At 46.1% G+C, this 22348-nt stretch overlaps 1 protein-coding gene across 3 annotated transcripts; it reads left to right on the top strand.

Moving 5' to 3' along the window:
* Positions 1 to 147: 147 nt before the first annotated feature.
* Positions 148 to 21811, top strand: gtf3c2 (general transcription factor IIIC, polypeptide 2, beta). 3 transcript variants are annotated; one of them, XM_045720874.1, is made up of 20 exons: positions 148 to 302; positions 1061 to 1509; positions 1805 to 1918; positions 2061 to 2415; positions 2747 to 3068; positions 3232 to 3326; positions 3463 to 3540; positions 3669 to 3767; positions 3887 to 4114; positions 4277 to 4388; positions 4586 to 4703; positions 12778 to 12809; positions 13084 to 13213; positions 13397 to 13541; positions 14838 to 15101; positions 15274 to 15361; positions 15569 to 15697; positions 16111 to 16302; positions 19499 to 19606; positions 20951 to 21811. In XM_045720874.1, the coding sequence occupies exons 2-20, from the start codon at positions 1077 to 1079 to the stop codon at positions 21164 to 21166; spliced, it is 3258 nt and encodes a 1085-aa protein (XP_045576830.1). In that variant the 5' UTR covers positions 148 to 302; positions 1061 to 1076; the 3' UTR covers positions 21167 to 21811. The 3 variants fall into 3 exon arrangements, with proteins under 3 accessions (XP_045576830.1, XP_014060735.1, XP_045576831.1); XM_014205260.2 differs by having other exon boundaries at positions 14940 to 15101; XM_045720875.1 differs by having other exon boundaries at positions 13090 to 13213.
* Positions 21812 to 22348: the final 537 nt, after the last annotated feature.

Genomic DNA, 22348 nt, shown 5'->3' on the forward strand with positions numbered 1-22348 from the left:
CCTGCATGTGTTGAATTAAAGAGGTGATGCACCAGCTGAACAAGCTCTGGTTGTATCCACTTCGGCACTTTGGGCCCCACCTGTGACAGGAAAGGTGTATCGCAGCCATGCAACAAGGCAATATTTAGTTTCGAGCAGAAGGGGGCAGCAGTCTACCGGCCAATATCGTCTATCTGGTCACAACAAATAAGGCGGTCTCCAGCTAGATCCACGCTCTACAGACTACCGATTGAGAATATTACTGATAAAGTACGTTATTGTTGCTGTTGGCGGCGATAAGGACTTTGAAGGAGGTTTAATCGGTAACTATAGTTTCCAATTTATGTGGCCGTCTATCTGTATTCCATCGTAACTGAACCATATTGGCACGAACATGGGGATTCGAACCGGGGGTTAGAGGATAGGCGCGAGTCAGGCCAGCTGGGAAACGAGGTCTATAAACCATGAGCCACGGGATAGTATAGACCCTTGGCAGAAATGTCCGATGTCTTTTGTGTTGTACGAGTCTGCGCGGTTAGCTAATTTTTACCACAAACCCTGTCCTAGTCGGTATTATGACAGACGTCTCAAGAAAATCTATGTACAGTAGCTAGCTACACAGCTAGCTATCTTGTAGCATATTGACATTAGCTAGCTAACTAGCTAACGCCTACATAAACTTGCTGTAGCGAGTGTGTAAGTAGCAGCTGTAGCTAGTTATGCCACAAAAGTCCAGTTCGCTAACGTTAGTTTTGTCATCACTAACAATTTGTCCGTTTTTTACGACTTTTAGTCGTTTATCGATTTGAATCAATCAGTCAATGCAAATCAGTCAGTGGCCCATACTCCCACATTTGGGTAGGCGAGTTGGCTACTACATGTGCCCTCGAGTCATCTGCCAAATTTGAGTGATGTGATTAACTAGCCAATAGCCAGTTTAGCTAACTAGCAAGACATTGTATCATGCAATATGCACTGCAGTCATTCTGTGAAATTTGCTAATAAACTACGGTATCCACTGTCCCATGTTTCAACTGGTGAAGTCTCTCTACCTCCCTCTCTCTCCCTCCCTCTCTCTCAGGTATGCTGTAGGACGTATGCCTGTGACAGAGAGTTGCACAGTTAGGCTGTTGAGGCTGCCTCTCACCAAGAAGAGTTGCTCAGTAAACTTGTCTAGGCTTTCTGTGATAAAGAAGAGGTGCTCAGTACGGCTGTCAAGGCTTCTTGTGACAGATAATAGGTGCTCCGTAAGGTTGTGTAGGCTACCTGTGACAAAGAGGTGCTCAGTAAAGTTATTTACTCTGCCTGTGACGCAAAAGCGTTGCTCTGTAAGGTTGTGTAGGTTGTTGATGGCAACCGTTGCCCAGAAGTTGGGCAAACAGGGTAGCGAATCCATGGGTTTACCTCATGGAGAGGAGACAGAGGAACAGACTGATCCACACGAAAAGCTTCAGGCAGAGGCGCAGACCAATCCACATGAAAAACCACAGGACACCAATGGGGAGGCTGTCGGTGCTACATCTGAACAAGGTAAGCAGCAGAGAGAGAGTGACACTGTTTAATAAAGTGAAGTGTCCCAGGACTCCCTAAAAACATGCCACTTCAATGCAGTAGTGACTTTTCCCTAACCCTTTAACTAACATTAATCCTAATTCTCTTAACCGGCAACGATAATTCACCTAACCTGCTGTGCAAGTTCTCCTAACCTACTACAAAAACAGTCATTTCCTGTCGTATTTGTATCGAAGTGGTGTGTTTTTAGGGAATTTTGCATTCCATACTGCATGTAGTGGACAGACCCCACCATGTTCCTATGTTTCCCCAGGCCAGGATCTGCCTCCAGAAGAGCTTCCTGTAACATCCTTCACCCCGGGAAATCGTCTGCAGAGAAAAAGAGTCCCTAATCCGAAATATCAGAGAGAACCAGACACGACCAACCGTGAGTGCCTGAAACTGGTTATTAATATTGTGTACTAGCAGTAGCCTAATATATGTGTAGATGATAGCGCAAACCAACTTGCCTCTTTTTTGTTGCTCTGATTTTATATTTTGGTGCATTTTTCTGCATTTTTTCTGCATAGTACAATGTCCTGACTCAACAAAAAAGCCAAGGAAAAAGATGGGCCTGAAAAAATCCATAGTCTCTAACACAGAAACTGACCAGCGGGAGCCTGACAAAAAGAGCCCAAAACCGAAACCCCCCAAAAAGACACCTACCAAAAAGACACCACAGAAAAAGCCAGTGGTCTCGAGCATAGACAGTGACAGGGGGCTTATCAAACAGACCCCTGCCAAGAAGACCTCTGCCAAGAAGATACAAAAGGAAACACCACAGGTCAACTCCATGCCCGCCCCTGCAGTCCCGGAACTGAGGGAGACCCCAGAGGAGCCTGAAACCACCCCTAGTGGCAGACCCAAGCGGAGGGCAGCAAAAGCGTATGTGACATCATCTAGTCCCCCATCATTTTGATTCTGTTACAGCAAGTAAGCAGTCTCTGATGGTAACGAGATGATCATATACAGTATGCCTATTAGTGGGGATTTCAGTGAATGAGCAGTAGTATTATTCTTGTTTGGCCTGTGTTTTATACAGCTACCTTTGACTACCTATGCTTTTTCAATATTTCATTCACTTTTGATTGTCACGATTATAAAAGAATCTGAAATGGCCACCAAATCAAACTTTCTCTTCACATCAAAAGCAATTTCAGTTTGGAAAATGTAATGCTCAATTGACCCATTGTTGTATGTTTCTGTTCCATCTCAGTGCATTGCAGTACCTCCATACCCTGGCCAAGGAGGTATACAACCAACCTGACAATGGTACTAAGAACGACTGGGAGTCTAGCCCAGTCCCCAGCCCCAGCCCCAGCTCAACCCAGCCCCAGAAACAGACCAGAGGCAAGGGTAAGAAGAGGAAGACCCCTGATTTTGACAGTGACAACGCTGCAGAGGATGTGGACTTTGTTCCAGAAAATCAAGACACCGAGGAGGAAAGTGAGGATGAAGATACTCAAGAAGACTTAGACTTGGAGAAGACGCACACACCACTGAAAGACCTTAGATCCAGACGCATTTCCAGAGGTCTTGTGAGTGGCTTTTTAAAACATTTTTTTTACAGTAGATTGTGATAAATAGACTAGCAGACAGAGAGGTTTTGCCCACTAGGCGACCACAGTCTAAGACCAATGACAAGCTAAATTAAGACTTTTGTGTTACCGTTGTCATGTTTTATTTTTTGTTGTCACTCAGTCAAGTCAAGTTCGATACCATGGTAATTCCCCCAATGGACTGTCCAACAACATGATGGGACCCATCTGGATGTGCACCAAAACCACCAAGACCTTGTAAGTTGCTCACCTGTCTTCTATGTAGCAATAAAAAAAAGTAGGTTTTATTGCTTACTGCCAGTAGGGGGTGCTCAATGCATTACATTATTCACACCTGGGTCTTTGGTCCTGGCTCTTTCTGTGTGTTTGACAGCCGTGATGAACACTGTAACGAATGGGTCTTTGCTGAGTGGATGCCTTCAGAGAAGGATTGGCATTGCTTGTCGGACAGGTAGAAATATCATTACACATTTGATTGTTACATTATACTTGATCTTCCGGGGAAAAATATGACATGTATCTCACATACCGAGTAACCCAGGAATACATCAAATGTTTGGTATGCGTTTCCCCTCCCAGTGAGGCTGAGAAGTATCTACCGCAGGAGATGATGTCAACAGCCTTCACCTTCTCCAGAGAGGGCATCAGGGAGGAGACTCCTCTGCACAGAATGAAGAGGTAGATCCTATGTAGCGCAATTTGTAATTGGGGTGCTTGTAACACCAAGGTCTTGATCAAGCCCTTGATAGATAGATATATATATATTTTTAAGTATCTTACTGTTGTTTATTGTCCAGGTTTGAGTGCCTGCCACCCCACCCTGAGCGCTGGGACATGCTATTCTATACGGGCGGCCCGGTGTGGGCCATGGACTGGTGCCCCTCCCCCGATGGCGCCCCTGCCAGCCAGTATGCTGCCATCTACTGCCACAGGAACCTGGATGACCAGCACAGGATGAACGAGTTGTACACCAAACCTGGACTCATCCAGATTTGGGACCTGGGACAACTCCAGTACAACACCAGGTAGGAACCATGGCATTGGCCAGTTAATGGGGATCAGTGTAATATCGGTCTTTCTCTATCTATCGCTACAATCTTCTTGATCTTTCTACCTTTCTCTGGGCTATTTCCCCCACCATCTCTCTGCTCCATCCCTTCACTCTCACCCTCCTCATCTCTCCCCAGTCCCCAGTCCTCTCCACGGCTGGCTTATGGTATTGCCCAGGATAAAGGCTTTGTGTGGAACCTGAAGTGGTGTCCAGGAGGAGCCTGGGAGCTGCCCACCACTAACAGGAAGGTAGGAACAGCAGCACACAGAGATACACAAAGAACTGACGTGTTAAATCAACATCAGTAATGTATGTTACTGCATAATGGCTCCACATGACTGTAAAAGAGAACTTTATTGAACACACAAAAAAAAGAAAAATGTATGACTCTCTGATCCTCTCTCCCTGTTTCTCTCTTTCCTTCTGTCCTCCCTCTCTCTGGCAGGCTCCTCATATGCCCAGGCTGGGTCTCCTGGCTGCCTCCACGTCAGATGGTCACATCACTATCTACAGCCTGCCTCACCCCGACACACTAATGGCCCGCAGGAAACACACCGCTAAAGGTTAGCATGCTCGTTTAAAGTGGATCTGACAGCGTTTTAACTACTTTGCAGATATGAAACAAACAGACAATCATAATATAAGTTAAAAAAATATCAAATTCCCAGTTTATTCTATTTGGCATCGATCAAATGGGTGGACAGGCAGGCAAGTTCCCATTCAGTTGTCAAATCGTGGGTTGGGACAAGCAGACATTGGCAGGCAAGCTGCAGAAGGACGAGCAGGCTACTATTCCCCATCGTTTATCAGTGGAATTTGTACGACCAACTACAAGCTGAAAATGTTTGAGAGGGTTAATCTACTGTTCCCTTGTTAGATTTTAGCTCATCTCGCTCTGGCTAGCATTAGTTGTTGATCTTGTGCATAGGCAACTGAGGGAGAGAGGCTACCCTTTCATGGTTGTCTATGCCTGCGACGAACCATCAAACAGGCAAAGCGTCAATACAGGGCTAAGATTGAATCATACTACACCGGCTCCGATGCCCGTCTTATGTGGCAGGGCTTGCAAACTATTACAGACTACAAAGGGAAGCAAAGCCGTGAGCTGCCCAGTGACACGAGCCTACCAGACGAACTAAATCACTTCTATGCTCGCTTCGAGGCAAGCAACACTGAGGCATGCATGAGAGCATCAGCTTTTCCAGATGACTGTGGGATCACGCTCTCCGTAGCCGACGTGAGTAAGACAGGTCAACAGGTCAACATACACAAGGCTGCAGGGCCAGACGGATTACCAGGACGTGTGCTCCGGGCATGTGTTGACCAACTGGCAGGTGTCTTCACTGACATTTTCAGCATGTCCCTGATTGAGTCTGTAATACCAACATGTTTCAAGCAGACCACCACAGTCCCTGTGCCCAAGAACACAAAGGCAACCTGCCTAAATGACTACAGACCCGTAGCACTCACGTCTGTAGCCATGAAGTGCTTTGAAAGACTGGTAATGGCTCACATCAACACCATTATCCCAGAAACCCTAGACCCACTCCAATTTGCATACCGCCCAAACAGATCCACAGATGATGCAATCTCTATTGCACTCCACACTGCCCTTTCCCACCTGGACAAAAGGAACACTTATGTGAGAATGCTATTCATTGACTATAGCTCAGCGTACAACACCATAGTACCCTCAAAGCTCATCACTAAGCTAAGGATCCTGGGACTAAACACCTCCCTATGCAACTGGATCCTGGACTTCCTGACGGGCCGCCCCCAGGTGGTGAGCGTAGGTAGCCACGCTGATCCTCAACACTGGAGCCCCCCAAGGGTGCGTGCTATGTCCCCTCCTGTACTCCCTGTTCACCCACAACTGCATGGCCAGGCATGACTCCAACACCATCATTAAGTTTGCAGATGACACAACAGTGGTAGGCCTGATCAACAACGAGACAGCCTATAGGGAGGAGGTCAGAGACCTGGCCGGGTGGTGCCAGAATAGCAACCTATCCCTCAACGTAATCAAGACTAAGGAGATGCTTGTGGACTACAGGAAAAGGAGGACCGAGTACGCCCCCATTCTCATCGACGGGGCTGTAGTGAAGCAGGTTGAGAGCTTCAAGTTCCTTGGTGTCCACATCAACAACAAACTACAATGGTCCAAACACACCAAGACAGTCGTGAAGAGGGCACGACAAAGCCTATTCCCCCTCAGGAGACTGAAAAGATTTGGCACGGAGTGTGCAAAGCTGTCATCAAGGCAAAGGGTGGCTGCCTTCCCTGTGGCTCAGTTGGTAGAGCATGGTGTTTGCAACGCCAGGGTTGTGGGTTCGATTCCCACGGGGGGCCAGCACAAAAAAAAAATGCATGAAATGAAATGTAAGTCACTCTGGATAAGAGCGTCTGCTAAATGACTAAAATGTACTTTGAAGAATCTCAAATATAAAATATATTTTGATTTGTTTAACACTTTTTTTGGTTACTACATGATTCCATATGGGTTATTTCATAGTTTTGATGTCTTCACTATTATTCTACAATGTAGAAAATAGTAAGAAAAATAACGAAAAACCCTTGAATGAGTATGTGTGTCCAAACCTTTGACTGGTACGGTATATACTAGGCGGTGTCAGAGGAAGGGCCAAAAATGTGTCAACGACTCCAGTCACCCAAGTCATAGTCTGTTCTCTCTGCTACCACACGGCAAGCGGTACCGGAGCGCCAAGTCTAGGTCCAAAAGGTTCTTTAACAGCTTCTACCCCCAAGCCATAAGACTACTGAACAATTAATCAAATAGCCACCCGGACTATTTACATTGACCCCCCCCTTCCCTTTGTTTTCACACTGCTGCTACTCACTGTTTATTATCTATCCATAGTCACTTTACCCCTACCCCATGTACAAATTACCTCGACTAACCTGTAACCCCACACATTGACTCGGTACCCCCTGTATATAGCCTCGTTATTTTTATTTTAGTGTTACAATAAAAAGTATTTTTGACTTTTATTTTGTAAATATTTTCTTAACTCTATTTCATGAACTGCATTGTTGGTTAAGGGCTTGTAAGTAAGCATTTCACGGTAAGGTCTACACCTGTTGTATTCAGCACGTGACAAAAAAAATAGATTAGATTTTTTTTCTTTAACCTTTATTTAACTAGGAAAGTCATATATATATTGCCATAGAATTTTCACTAATGACTTACTCTGTCGTTCCCAAACATTCTATGAAAATGTGAAAATGTGAAAATGATCATATCTAAGTGCTCGCTTGTCAAAAATATTTTAAAAAGGCATAGAATAGAAGATTTAATGTTGCTTAAATGCTGTCAGTTCCACATTAACACACGATACGACCAATGCAACTGACAATTAAGACATATATTAGTAATTTGTGATAGATTACTGTTATAATATATCAATGTCGGAATCGAACCTACTCTGGTGTTGTAGTTGTATGTGCTGTTCCAGAAGGGAGCAGTATTGTCATTCAACAGCCTGAAGTTGGTCCTGCAGAAAAGCTGGAAGTCTTTATAAAATCCGTTTTCATGCTGCTCATAGAGGTGGCAATTTTTTTTTTTGCCAAGTCACATAATACATATTCACATCATTTTTGTTTTTTTAATGTAAGGGCACATAAACATCATGTTATTATTAAATCATATGCCTTAGGATATTTACCATAAAAATCTATTGACATCTTCCGTAATAGGTGGTGTGTGTGTGTGTGTGTGTGTGTATATGTTTTTGTGTCTGTGCGCATGTTTTAATTTTCCTCGTATGTCCCTACACATTTCTGTCCCCCTCTTCCTGCCTCTTTTAATCTCTCCTGAGATCACATGATCTTTGACCAAGTTAATAGTCCCTCTGCATTACAGTGCGTTTATCACAGTGACCTATATATGAATGGACAAAGCCATGGATCACGTGACACCATTCATTGTGAAGACTCAATAGCGCATTAAAGCCAAATTAAGTCTGGGCAGTTTGAACTCCAGGAAGTGACGTGCAGGCTAGCTCAGTGATGCCCCCTCATTGAGTAACTCGAGTTGAAGGCCGACTGGGGTACTGCAGGCTGCCATTTGAAATAAATGATCCTTATAACTTCTGTGTATGATTTTCAAATAATCGGTTCAAGGACATGCATCTGGTGTATTAGAAGCAATTATTGGTACCATGATTGTCTTCTAAAAATGTGTTTTATTTACACGAAGATTAACCACAAAAATTGCACTTTTCCCGTTTGCTTAAATCGGGGGGGCACCATATTCTTACTGTGTAAACAGTGGTAGATTTCGTTGTAGGAAGTCTCACTTGAAGTGCGTAGTCTAATAGCAGCCAGCTGTCCAGTTTAGCAGAAATATGTTGCGGTTCAGACAAAAGTTGTATTCTGACGTTCCTAGAAGTTATACATGTGCTTTTATTGGTAGGATTTTTTTTTTTTGGTATGGTTATTTTCCGTCGCCAACCACCAGAACGAAGCACAACTCGGGGAGTCCAACCGATACACAGACTCCCGATGTTGTGTCCTAAAGCTAGGGGATCCTGTTTTCTGAGAACAATACCTGCAGTCTGCCATGAACTTCCGTGGCTTCAATGAGAGAGGCAGTCTTTCTGGTTTATCATAAGGCGCATACTTTTAATGAGACATCGATATCCACTCCCATCATAATGGATTCACAGGGTTTTAAAGATGGAAGGACTGAACCCACAACATTCTAATTCTAATGACTTTTACACCTCAGTGACTGGAGCTGTAGATGTCTTAGTAGTGTGTAGCAACAGTGAGCGCTTGGCAGTTACAACAGATACAGATAGATTAGCTGTATAATATGGTTACTATGTATAACTAAGCAATAATATACCACAGCTAACGCAACGCGGAGTGCCTGGATACAGCCCTTAGCCGTGGTATATTGTCTATAAGGGGCGGCAGGTAGCCTAGTGGTTAGAGCATTGGGTCAGTAACCAAAAGGTTGCTGGATCGAATCCCTGAGCTGACAAGGTGAAAATCTGTCGTTCTGCCCCTGAACAAGGCAGGTAACCCACTGTTCTCTGGTAGGCTGTCATTGTAAATAAGAGTTTGTTCTTAACTAACTTGCCTAGTTAAATAAAAAAAAAATATATATATATACACCAAACTGATAAGGTGCCTTATTTCTATTCTAAACTGTTTAAAAATGTAATTAGACCAGTAACTTTTTGGTGTTGTTGTCCCTGGCCCTGGCCCTGGTATACAGTCTGATATACCATGGCTTTCAGCCAATCAGCATTCAGGGCTCGACCATCCGGTTTATAATTAAGCAATAAGCCCTGAGGTGCCTTATTGCTATTATAAACTAGTTACCAACGTAATTAGAGCAGTTAAAATACATGTTTTGTCATGCCCGTGGTATACAGTCTAATATACCACAGCTGTCACCCAATCAGCATTCAGGGCTCGAGCCACCCAGTTTATTATATACCATAGACTGTAAGGAGTGACTTGACGTAGCATCGGAGAGGTAAATGTCTGAGTGTTTTGCTGTATCTCTTACAGATGACACTGCTCTGTCCTGTTAAGATTAAGCTCACTACATTGGTCAATTGCACATAAGGTCCAACTGAAATTTGACTTCTGCTTTTAACCCAACCCCTCCAAAAGACACACATGTATTCAGATACAAGTTGTTTTGGAGAGGTGCGGGAGGCTGCCACACTGGGCGCTGTTGATTTTTGATACCAGCAACCCTCCGGTTGCCAGCTCACTTCCCAACAGATTTTTTCCCACGTGACCCGGGATTCGAACTGGCAACCCTCCAGTTGTTGACTCGCCTCTCTAACCGCTTGGCTACCTGCCATACAGTCTACCCCCCTATAAGGCTCAACAGCCTTGGGGGCGATGTGATAAAGACTATGGTCATTAGGTCGATGATGTTTTTCTGGCCCATGCATCATTTACACTAGAAAATACCTGCTGCATCCCTCATAGTTGTGCCAACTTGAAGTTAACTTGAATGCACATTCTAATTCTGTTTTTCAAAGCAGAAGCAAATGAACCATTTCAGCAGGATACACTCATAACTGCACACATACCTACACACACACACACAGACAGACACAGGGTAGCCAGCCAGGCAGGGCAGGGCTCACTCCAGGAGATGAGAGCAGCACTGCAGAGAGGGTCTGATTCATGGACCTGTCTAGCGTCAGGACCTTGCGTTTTTAGCCTTGTTCTTTCTATAGCACCGGTCGTCATTTATCACTCTGCCTCAAAGATTTTATGCTTATAGAGTCACAGCTTGTAAGTGTCTGTCGGCCCTGTACAGGCAGTTCAGAAAGCTGGAGTCATTCACTATGGGGTCAGAATGCTCCCTTCAGTATATCAGGTTGGGGCCCAATTTTACGGCACTCCTTTTGAGCAGTTTGTGGATGCAGCGTTTAAAAAAAATAAATTACAAAAATTCAGTGCCAGAAACCACTGACTGTTCTTTTCCTCTTTTAGTGCCCTTTCTATCGGTTAATTGTTGTCATGCCTCATTGTACACAGTTCCAAAGCAGCCTCTCCCCATCCCCCAGGTTTCCGAGCTGGGGGATAAAAGGTTACAGTTTATGGTCAGTGCCCTGAGAAGTTACATTTAGGTTTTTGGACTGTTGAGAGGGAACGCTGGGCCCTGGCTAGCCGTCCTTCACGCCCTGCCAAGAGCTAGTCTGGGAGAGCCTAGCTGGGTCACTAAACTGAACTATGAAACCCTCAGAGTCACAGCAGGACGAGACAGCCACACCTGTGACGAGTGACATTTAGGGCCCCTTGTGCTGCCTTTATGGAGGGCCAGGTGTGAGGCTAGGAGAGGGAATGTAGTGAATTGTCTACATTTAGCCATGGAGCTAGAGAGATGGGGGGGGGCTTTTAACAGACTGATAGAAAACACACCACATCTGCTGGATGAAATGCAAATTAGTTCATCAAAAACCCATTCTGTAATGCCGTCGCTGTAATTTAGCATTAATGTGAGCCAGCCTGGTCTCTGTTCAGAAGTGACAGGGTTAAGGGATCAGATGCTTGTGCGTGTGCGTTCACTATCTGCGAGACTGTTTGGGGCAGATAATTACAAATAACTTTTGGTGTGCGTGAGAGTGCCTGTAAAAAAACCTATCTCCTCCTTGCTCAATGAAGATAATTTACTAGTTCGTTTCATTAGACAAGGATCTATAATTGAAATGACAAAGAAGATGCATCGCTACGCAGTTGTTAGTGTTAGAAGCCATGAATTTCAGCCTAGTACCCGACACCTTTCTCCCCCAAACCTGTCACTCACACAGGCCTCAATCAGCCTATGGGGAAGGGAGGCTGCTGTGTTTGGGTGGAGGGGGTCGAAGATGGGGTGGGGGGGGCAGTGAGGCGTGATGCTGTATCGACCCCATCGACCTGTAAGGGGTGGAAGAGGTGGGGAAGAGAGGGATGAGACCACAAGAGAGGTAGCTGGACCTGAAATCCTCCACAGACTTAACACTACTCTGTCAGACACCCAATCTTTGCCGTATTCTTCCTGTTAGATATAAAATGTCATGAACATTCCAGTATTGTACATATTCCAACGCCATGTTGTTATTACAGCCTTTTGTAATAAATAAATAAAGCTTCAGCCACAAATGTCTCGGTATCAGGCTAGTTTAAGTGGCTGAGCTAATAGACCCGCAGATGCAGGATCCTAACAGTAGCCTGACAGTAGCCAGATCTCTGGACACATCCAGGAAAGGAGACTGGTTATCTGGGTCTGGGCCAGCAGTGGCCAGATCTCTGGACACATCCAGGAAAGGAGACTGGTTATCTGGGTCTGGGCCAGCAGTGGCCAGATCTCTGGACACATCCAGGAAAGGAGACTGGTTCTCCGGGTCTGGGCCAGCAGTGGCCAGATCTCTGGACACATCCAGGAAAGGAGACTGGTTCTCCGGGTCTGGGCCAGCAGTGGCCAGATCTCTGGACACATCCAGGAAAGGAGACTGGTTCTCCGGGTCTGGGCCAGCAGTGGCCAGATCTCTGGACACATCCAGGAAAGGAGACTGGTTCTCTGGGTCTGGGCCAGCAGTGGCCAGATCTCTGGACACATCCAGGAAAGGAGACTGGTTCTCTGGGTCTGGGCCAGCAGTGGCCAGATCTCTGGACACATCCAGGAAAGGAGACTGGTTCTCTGGGTCTGGGCCAGCAGTGGCCAGTCAGATCTGGTGTAATGCCAGGAGAAGAAGGTTCAGACTCTTGAGTGTCTGCTTCTATTTGAAAAACAGTAATCAGACGGACAGACAGTGCCATGTCCAGTCAGTGATTGAATGGCCCTGGGCCCCGGGACACATCCATCTCGCAGAGCAGATAGACATGGCCTGGGATTCTGACGGCTAGACGATTTTTAACACTAGACTGTCTTTGGAGAGGTACTGTGATTGCTCAGCTCCCTGTCTCTGTCTCTCTCTGTCTCAGTGTTGTCTGACTGCACTGACCGCAGGGTGAATGAGATTGTTGATTTAAGTGTGTGTGTGTGTGTTTGCACTCCACAGCCCAGTTTGTTAAATTACAATCCGTAATAATTCTTTGTTCATGTATTGAGTTCCCATTAATAATCATAGAGTTAATAAATAATATTCATGTGTTTCCCAATAGGTGGAGCCAGCCCAACACTGATGATCTGCCAGGTAGGCTAATATCTGATCTCCTACAGATGTATGCGTTTTAATTTAGCCCAAGTGTCATCTTCAACTCTCAGCAATTATGAGAAAGAGAAAACACTGTCCACACACAAAATGTTTTATTTGAAATCTTATGAGATGCTTGTCCTGCTGGTGTGTACAAATCTCATTGTAATTTGTGTGTGTGTGTGTGTGTGTGTGTGTGTGTGTGTGTGTGTGTGTGTGTGTGTGTGTGTGTGTGTGTGTGTGTGTGTGTGTGTGTGTGTGTGTGTGTGTGTAGGTACAGGGTGTGATCACTCTGAAGCGGGGCTCCTTCAAGACCAACCACGATGAAAAGAATAACCAGGTTCTCTCCATGGACTGGCTGCCTGTCAAACCTCACAACATCCTGGCTGCTGGCTTCTATGACGGTATGACTACAACACATCATAGTCCAGGATGACAATGAGGTGTCACTGTGAAACGGGCGTCCTGTGGTGTCACTGTCACTTTTGCCCCAACTTCAATCCTTTAGTCAGTGTTCTTGAGCCTGCAGACTCGTATCCAGATCCTCGTCCATCTGTAGTACATGTCCTGTTGTCTTCCCCCTGCAGGTACGGTGGCCCTGTGGAACCTGTCCAGTAAGTCTATTCTGCAGCGGGTGCGCGCTCCAGACCGCTCCTTCACCCTCTACCCCTACCACTGCTTCATCGCCCACGACAACGCCACCCGGGCCCTCAGTTTCTGCCACGCATCCAGGTAAGCAGCCGATCAGAGCGGAGGATTCAAGGACCTGTCTCCAACCACAATGTTCTGAAAGCCTGCCCAGCATCACGACCAACTGCAACAAAGCTGTAGCAAAAAGCCCATGCAGTATGACTTCAATGCAGTATGACTTCAATCCATAGTGTGAGACTACATCAAGCTCAGAGACCAGAGCCGCCATTACCATTCTGAGCATGTAGAATGTAATAAGCAGTGAACTTTTGGCAGTGAGCTCTGCGCTGCGCCCATGCGGCTGTCTGAGTCTGCTGGAAGGGAAGCAGCGAAGTTGGTTTTCCTAGCTGGGTGGTGCAGGGAGGGAGAGAGAGCAGGAGTGGTGGATGAAACCAAGTGTAAAGCTCACGCCGCATCTCGCTACCGCTCCGGATTTCTAATAAACACACTCTCTCTCTCTCTCTCTCTGCTAAAACACACTCCCATTATTGGAGGATGGAGGGGGAGCGGAGAGGTACACCGATGGTGGATCTGTGGGCAGAGAGGAGGGGAAGGAAGATGTTACGCTCTGTGATGTTGCGACGCGTGTAAACATGTCGACGTGTGAGGGTGGAGGTAGGGAGGGGGGCACACAGCTGTCAACCCTGCCCCACTCCAGATGCTCTGTCGGGTACGTCCTTTTGGCCAGGGGCCCGACCATCCTGGTCATATAGTCTCATGAAGGCAGTGGCAGCACGCAAACTGAGCTCCATCCTGGAAGTTTCACGCCTATCTGGTCCCAAACAATCTCACTCAGTTTACTGGCTAGTGCGCGGTACCTCCCCCTCATAGCACCACCCTGTAGTAAGGTGTAGAAGAAGCGTCGCCTCCCGGGCCATGCATCTCCCGTGTAACAGAGCAGAGAAATCAAATTGGCTAGCTGGTAGAGTATGAAGGTGTTCCTCCTCTTATTTCACTCCTCAGTCGGCTGCATACTGAACAACCACCAGCGGCTTCTAAACCAGGTTTATTAGAACGCTGTAAAGATCTGCGGCGGTATCAGGAGTCACGGGTTAGAGTGCTACATTGATAGACCATAGCAGCGGGTTATCCTCCAGTCTATGGGCTGGCGTTATGGAGACACTCGGGGCCCCGCTGGGTTGTTTGGTAGGGGACAGACTACAGGCATCCATCTTATCTGGCTGGCTGGGTTTTAATGAGGGATAATGAAGAGCTGTACAGGAAACTGGGCTGGCTGACTGGAGCTGTCCCCTCCCACGTTTCTTCCTCCTCCATTTCCCTCTCTTTTGTGATGAGACTGTCTGCCATCTTCTCTCTGCCTTTTCTACTCTCCATCAGCTCCTCTGTCTTTCCTGTCCTCCCTCCTGCTGTTCTTTCCTCTCCTTATCCCCTCATCTCGTCTCCTCTCTCCTCCCTCTCCTCTGCCCTTCCTCCTCCTAGAGACCTCATGGTGACGGCGGGTGATGACAGGCTGGTGAAGATGTGGGACCTGAGGAGGACCTGGGAGCCCTGCCAGTCCTTCAAGCGCTTCCTCTCCACCGAGGCAGCCTGGCCCCTGCACTGGGCTGGGGTCTTCATCTCTCAGGAGAGCACCTACGCCACGTGAGTCCCTCTCTCCTCCTTCCAATTGAGTGGACATCTTACCTCTCCATTATCATTCCCCTCTGTGTGTCTTGTGTAATCGATACCTTGTGAAGGGTGTTCTATTGTATCGCGCTTTTTTCTTGGTCTGTTTTGTCAGGGGACCTGTTTAATTTTTCGTGTCCCCCTTCAGGTTTGGCCAACATGGACTCAATTACTTTGACTCAGGGTATCTGGGCTTCAAGCCACTCTTTCTGGTGCCACGGAAAGGGACCATGTGGGTAAGTGGGGAAACTGGGACAGAAACACGACCAATTCCACTGTAGTCCCTACCATATTCACTTCTGTAGACTGCTTATACCTCTCAAATCCTTCCATATCTGTTTTAGTGCAGAGGGACGAGGGGTTGAGTTGATATTGGGCTGCACACCATTTCTTGGTCCAACCCCCTTCCTCGTGTTGATTGGTCCATCTTGGTATTTCTGCAGAGCCTGTCGATCTCTGATTGGCTGAACACAGCTGTGACGGCGGACTCAGTGGGAGACGTGATCATGGTCCTAATACCCAACCTGTTCAACAACCCCTGCTACCTCAAACGATCCATCGATCGCAGATTCGTAAGTACCCTGTCCAGGCCGGCCTCGCACCACACACAGATATCTCCAAAATGTGCATTTCTAAAGTCGCCATTACAAACCGGGTGGTTCTAGCTCTGAATGCTGATTGGCTGAAAGCCGTGGTATATCAGACGGTATACCACAGGTATGACCGAACATATATTTTTACTGTTCTAATTACGTTGGTAACCAGTTTATAATATCAATAAGGCACCTCGGGGGGCTAAGGGCTGTATCCAGGCACTCCGCGTTGTGTCGTGCTTAAGAACAGCCCTTAGCCCCCCTAGGAGCCTTATTACTTAATTATACACACATTTCATGACACTGACTTACACATTAAAGACTGCAGTATGAATGTTAATCGAAATGGGTGCATCTTTTCTCTTCAATCACATTTTTTTCTATTCTTTCAGCCGGTGTTCAGAACCGAAATGGTCCAATTGAAAGAAGAAGTTGAGGAGAATGAGGGAGGAGTTGGAAGAGCAGAGGGAGGAGTTGGAGAGGAAGGAAGTGGTTCCACCAGTAACGGAACGTCCCATCATACACCTCAGACCTACAGAGAGACAGCCAAGAAGTACTACCTCCACTACCACGACATGGACATGGTGGGTTAGGGTTAATACAGAGAGGTTCTACCTCAACTACCACGACATGGACATGGTGGGTTAGGGTTAATACAGAGAGGTACTACCTCCACTACCACGACATGGACATGGTGGGTTAGGGTTAATACAGAGAGGTTCTACCTCAACTACCACGACATGGACATGGTGGGTTAGGGTTAATACAGAGAGGTTCTACCTCCACTACCACGACATGGACATGGTGGGTTAGGGTTAATACAGAGAGGTTCTACCTCCACTACCACGACATGGACATGGTGGGTTAGGGTTAATACAGAGAGGTTCTACCTCAACTACCACGACATGGACATGGTGGGTTAGGGTTAATACAGAGAGGTTCTACCTCCACTACCACGACATGGACATGGTGGGTTAGGGTTAATACAGAGAGGTTCTACCTCCACTACCACGACATGGACATGGTGGGTTAGGGTTAATACAGAGAGGTTCTACCTCCACTACCACGACATGGACATGGTGGGTTAGGGTTAATACAGAGAGGTTCTACCTCCACTACCACGACATGGACATGGTGGGTTAGGGTTAATACAGAGAGGTTCTACCTCAACTACCACGACATGGACATGGTGGGTTAGGGTTAATACAGAGAGGTTCTACCTCCACTACCACGACATGGACATGGTGGGTTAGGGTTAATACAGAGAGGTTCTACCTCAACTACCACGACATGGACATGGTGGGTTAGGGTTAATACAGAGAGGTTCTACCTCGACACGACATGGACATGGTGGGTTAGGGTTAATACAGAGAGGTTCTACCTCCACTACCACGACATGGACATGGTGGGTTAGGGTTAATACAGAGAGGTTCTACCTCCACTACCACGACATGGACATGGTGGGTTAGGGTTAATACAGAGAGGTTCTACCTCAACTACCACGACATGGACATGGTGGGTTAGGGTTAATACAGAGAGGTTCTACCTCGACACGACATGGACATGGTGGGTTAGGGTTAATACAGAGAGGTTCTACCTCCACTACCACGACATGGACATGGTGGGTTAGGGTTAATACAGAGAGGGGAGAGGCTCTGTTCCTGATACATCTCAGCACAAGCACATTTGGCTGTTTGAGTGTGTGTTAAATTATGGGATACCGGGTATGCTCTCTCTAAGCACCAGACTGCCTAACCTCTGCATTGTAGGGGATTGTGTGTGTTTGTGTGTCAGGACCAGATTGCAGTCCATGAGCAGCTGATGACGAACACCTGCCGGGTGTGTTTATGCACGGAGGACATGTGGTCTGCTAGACCCAATAGATTTATTAGATGAGTTGTGTCTGACACACCTGAGGGAACTGAAGGGCCCAGGGCGCATCTGCAAAACGCCATCCCTGCTCACACGCTGGTACCGTCGGTTTCCACGACAACCCAGAAGTGCACCTAGCCGTGGCCCTTAGTGACGGCCGACTCCTGGGTTAGGACTTGATTAAGTGTCGCACCCTTCATTAATTTATACCGCACCCTCCTTCCCCCTCTCCCTCGCCACCGCTCCTCTCTCTAGGGCTGCTCCATCTGTTCCCCTGCCTTCCGCTCCACCGGCCCTGTCACTGCCCTGCGCACACACATCCCACACACCACCCCGAGTCGCCGTGGCCTAAGCACGTCCATTACCCACAACCCATCAGGCCACGGCCCACTTACCTCGACGTATGTCACCTGACCAGGGCCTTTTGTTATGGAGGGAGGATCGGGGGATGTCGTGGCCAGGGCAGGGGAGTTTATTCCTGCTGCTTGACATAACGCTCCACTTACTCAACCCCTGTCTCCCCAGCCTCAATCTGTCTCCCCGGCCTCAATCTGTCTCCCCGGCTGTCCAGTGTGGGAAACAATATGCTAGGGTTGACTCTTTGAGGGTTCAGAGAGCTGTGGCATTTTACCATGGGCCACTGCTACAGCATAGGTCAGTGGAGATGAGGAGCATTTGGTATTTTATTAGGATCCCCATTTTATATTATTTATTTATTTCACCTTTATTTAACCAGCTAAGCTAGTTGATAAAAAGTTCTAATTTACAACTGCGACCTGGCCAAGATAAAGCAAAGCAGTGTGACAGAAACAACAACACAGAGTTACATGGAATAAACAAGCTTACAGTCAACACAATAGAAAAAAAAAGAAAGTCTATATACAGTGTGTGCAAATGGCATGAGGAGGTATGGCAATAAATATGCCATAGTAGCAAAGTAATTACAATTTAGCAGATTAACACTGGAGTGATAGATGAGCAGATGATGAGCGGATAATGGTGTGTAAGTAGTGATACTGGTGTGCAAAAGAGCAGCAAAGTAAATAAAAACAATATGTGGATGAGGTAGGTAGATTGGGTGGGCTATGTACAGATGGACTATGTACAGCTGCAGCAATCGGTTAGCTGCTCAGATAGCTGATGTTTAAAGTTAGTGAGGGAAATGTAAGTCTCCAGCTGTTAGCTGTAAGCTAACATTAGCTGTTGCAAAAGCAGCATCTGCTCTTCCTGGGTTCCACACAAAGCATGAAACATAATACAGAATGACATAATACAGAACATCAATAGACGAGGGCAGAACTACATACATGTTTTTTAAAGGCACATGTAGCCTACATATCAACACAAACTATCTAGGTCAAATAGAGGAGAGATGTTGTGTGAGGTGTTGCTTTATCTGTTTTTTGAAACCAGGTTTGCTGTTTATTTGAGCAATATGAGATGGAAGGGAGGTCCATGCAATAATGGCTCTATATAATACTGTACGGTTTCTTGAATTTGATCTGGATTTGGGGACTGTGAAAAGACCCCTGGTGGCATGTCTGGTGGGGTAAGTGTGTGTGTCAGTGCTGTGTGTAAATTGACTATGCAAACAATTTGGGATTTTCAACACATTAATGTTTCTTATAAAAAGAAGAAGTGATGCAGTCAGTCTCTCCTCAACTCTTAGCCAATACAGACTGGCATGCATAGTATTTATACCAGCCCTCTGATTACAATGAAGAGCAAAACTCTTTTCTATCTCTGCATTAACGCAGAGATAGAAGAAATTGTCCAAAAAAATGAATTTAGAAATTCATCTTAATTTGTGATACAGTGAGTATTGTTTGAGTATTGCTCTGTATTTGGGTGTGTCCGTTTTGTGGTGTTTTAACTTGTAATCAGACTATTGTACTCTTTCTCTTCCAGAGAACGTTTAAGAATGTCCAGAGCCGAGCTCCGTGGAAGCACATGCAGGTTGCAGAGGCCAAAGGGGGACTGTGTCTGGACCTAATGCCTTTGGCTTCGCTAACTAAGGTATGTCTAAGAGTAAAAAACCTGATTCTCTGACTGCATTCCACCTTGAACAGCTCTTCCGTAGTAATGTTTTTACTTGCTGGAGCAGCCAAGCTGAAAGCTGTGTGAATGTGATCTCTTCTGACTGAAGTTCTCATCAGACACCCATCCCCCAGTCTGCATTAGGCCCATCTGGGATAGAGCGAGGGGGAGAGACTCTGATGGCCAGGCAGCGATAAAGACAGAAAGTAATGAGCTGTAAAATGAGGAATGTGTCTCCCCGGGTTTCATTGGAGGGATGCGAGGAGAAGAGTGCCATCGGGATGATCTGTAGTTTCACTGTAGAGTGATGGAAACAGGTGTGATTCTCCCAGGTGACACGGAGGACAACTGGAGGCCACTATTCATCATGGCAAAGTCACTTCTTAAACCATCCTGTTGTACCACTGAGCCTTTAGTCTTATTTGAAATGCGTTTTCTTGTGCCTTTCTCGTATGTTCAGTAAAGTAAAAGTTTTAGGCAACTATTTGAACTTAGAACTATTGCAGAGCTCATTGGTTATTCACAGAAATCGCGTTTAGAGGGCCACAGCGACTCATTGACAAACATTTCCAATTGAGGCACTATGCTATAACAGTGATAGCAGCCCATGGATTGGTCATGGAGCCAGGCAGTTACTCTAGATTAGTGCTAATAGAAATATCAGTAGTGGTGTTATCTAGTAATGATGCTGGCCAGGCAGGATTAAGCTGTGGATTGAGCAGATCTCCTGATTGGGAATTGATCAGCTGGGTAAAGAGTTGCATTGGAGCTCAACGCTGATGTCAGAGTACATTAGCTCTGTCTTAACATTAGCCCTGTCTTAACATTAGCCCTCTCTTAACAGGGCTCCTGAACGGCGCAGCGGTCTAAGGCACTGCATCTCGGTGCAAGAGGTGTCATTACAGACCCTGGTTTGATCCCGGGCGTTGTCCGGGTTAGGGGAGGGTTTGGGGGGGGTTTGGCTGGGGTAGGCCGTCATTGTAAAATAAGAATTTGTTCTTAATTGATTTTCCTAGTTAAGTGAAGGTTAAGTAAGTAATGGCAGCCATGGCTTCAGAGAGCAGAGCTGTGGATTTGGTCACATTAGAGCTGTGGATTTGGTCACATTAAAGTAACTGTCCTTCAGAGAGCAGAGCTGTGGATTTGGTCACATTAAAGTAACTGTCCTTCAGAGAGCAGAGCTGTGGATTTGCAGGAATCAAACCTACAAGTCTGGTGTCTCAAACACCATGCTTCAAACAACTGAGTCATCTCTAAATAATCCTAAACCATCATCTGTGTGCTCTGACTGTTCCCACCCTGTTCTCCTTCTCTTCTCTGTAGGTCCGTTTCAACCCCAACCTGTGTGCCCAGAGCTGGGTGTTGTCTGGGGGCCAGGCGGGCCTGGTAAGAGCCCACTGCCTCAGGGCCATGAACAGCTCTCACATTAACAAGATGGTGCAGGAGAGCCAGGCCCAGTTCAGCACCGTGTTCCCCCAGGACACGACAGACAGCCAGGGGGACGCCAGTGCCGTCCGACACACAACAGAAAAGCTGTAGGTGTAGGTTCCTGGAGGTCTGCTCCGTGTAGCGCCCCCTCAGTGTACTGCAGTGTACACTACTCCCAACTTCCTAAAGACTGAAATTAGGGCTTCATTCGAACTTTGGATCCACACATAGAACTTCCATGTCAAAATGAGATTTTCATGGAAGTTTGAGTTACAGGAGTGGATATCATGGTAGGATCCAGCTCCCAAGGAATGTGATTGGCTGCTTTGTTTGGACAGTAAGCCCACTGTGTTTTTATCTTCTGCAAGACCACAATGTTTTTATATTTAACTTATTTCAAGACGAAAAAAGACATGCTATTTTGCTAGAACTTGTAAATGTTTTACTATTATTTTTATATAAGCATTTTTTGTTGTTGATGTGAATACATTGTGAACTGAGGACTGACTTGAAGGGTTCTTATAGAACCCAAACTTGGCGTCATTGCAAAGCTATAGCACTTTAGGGTTTTTCTGTTCATTCATTCTGATTATATTCTGGCTTTCTTGCCGCTGTTCCTTTTCTATCACACACTTTCAGGTCCATGACTTCTGTATATCAGGTATAAACCATGTTTTAGATGTATTTGTCTCAGAGCCAATGAGTCTCTAAGTCTTTGTCTGTCAATGTCTGTTTATTAAAATTATATTTTCAGTCTTTTCTAAATCTCATATTCCCATCTCAGCGGATAGAATGGAGACTCAATGTTCTTTAGTTTATCATACTACTGTTCTGAAAATGGTCATGAATTTGACCACTTTAAAATGGACATGCATCAATGATTTCAAAGTCTTTAATTGCCATTTCCTGAAAGTCACTTCCCACACGCCAACAAATTCTTTCAGCTTCAGAATCATCTGCATTCACCACATTTTGTATGGTTATTCTTAGATACACTCACCGGTCAGTTTATTAGGTGCACCAATCTAGTACAGGTCAGTTTATTAGGTGCACCAATCTAGTACAGGTCAGTTTATTAGGTGCACCAATCTAGTACAGGTCAGTTTATTAGGTGCACCAATCTAGTACAGGTCAGTTTACTAGGTGCATCCATCTAGTACCGGCTCGAACTCCCCTTTGCCGCCAAAACAGCCTGAATTCTCCGGGGCGTGGATTCTACAAGGGGAGAGAAAAGTTTGTTGCTCAATTGGTATCAAGGGACCTAACGTGTGCCAGAAAAAACATTCCCCACAA

Source organism: Salmo salar, chromosome ssa06 (genome assembly GCF_905237065.1).
Source record: "Salmo salar chromosome ssa06, Ssal_v3.1, whole genome shotgun sequence".
In the NCBI taxonomy this organism is placed as follows: Eukaryota; Metazoa; Chordata; class Actinopteri; order Salmoniformes; family Salmonidae; genus Salmo; species Salmo salar.

Bases quoted from the DNA above. Each gene is read 5' to 3' on its own strand.
- gtf3c2 (XM_045720874.1), top strand. From the start codon at position 1,077: ATGCCTGTGACAGAGAGTTGCACAGTTAGGCTGTTGAGGCTGCCTCTC. The intron at 3,541-3,668 runs GTAGAAATATCA...TTCCCCTCCCAG, and splicing joins TGGCATTGCTTGTCGGACAG to TGAGGCTGAGAAGTATCTAC. The intron at 13,214-13,396 runs GTATGACTACAA...TTCCCCCTGCAG, and splicing joins GGCTGCTGGCTTCTATGACG to GTACGGTGGCCCTGTGGAAC.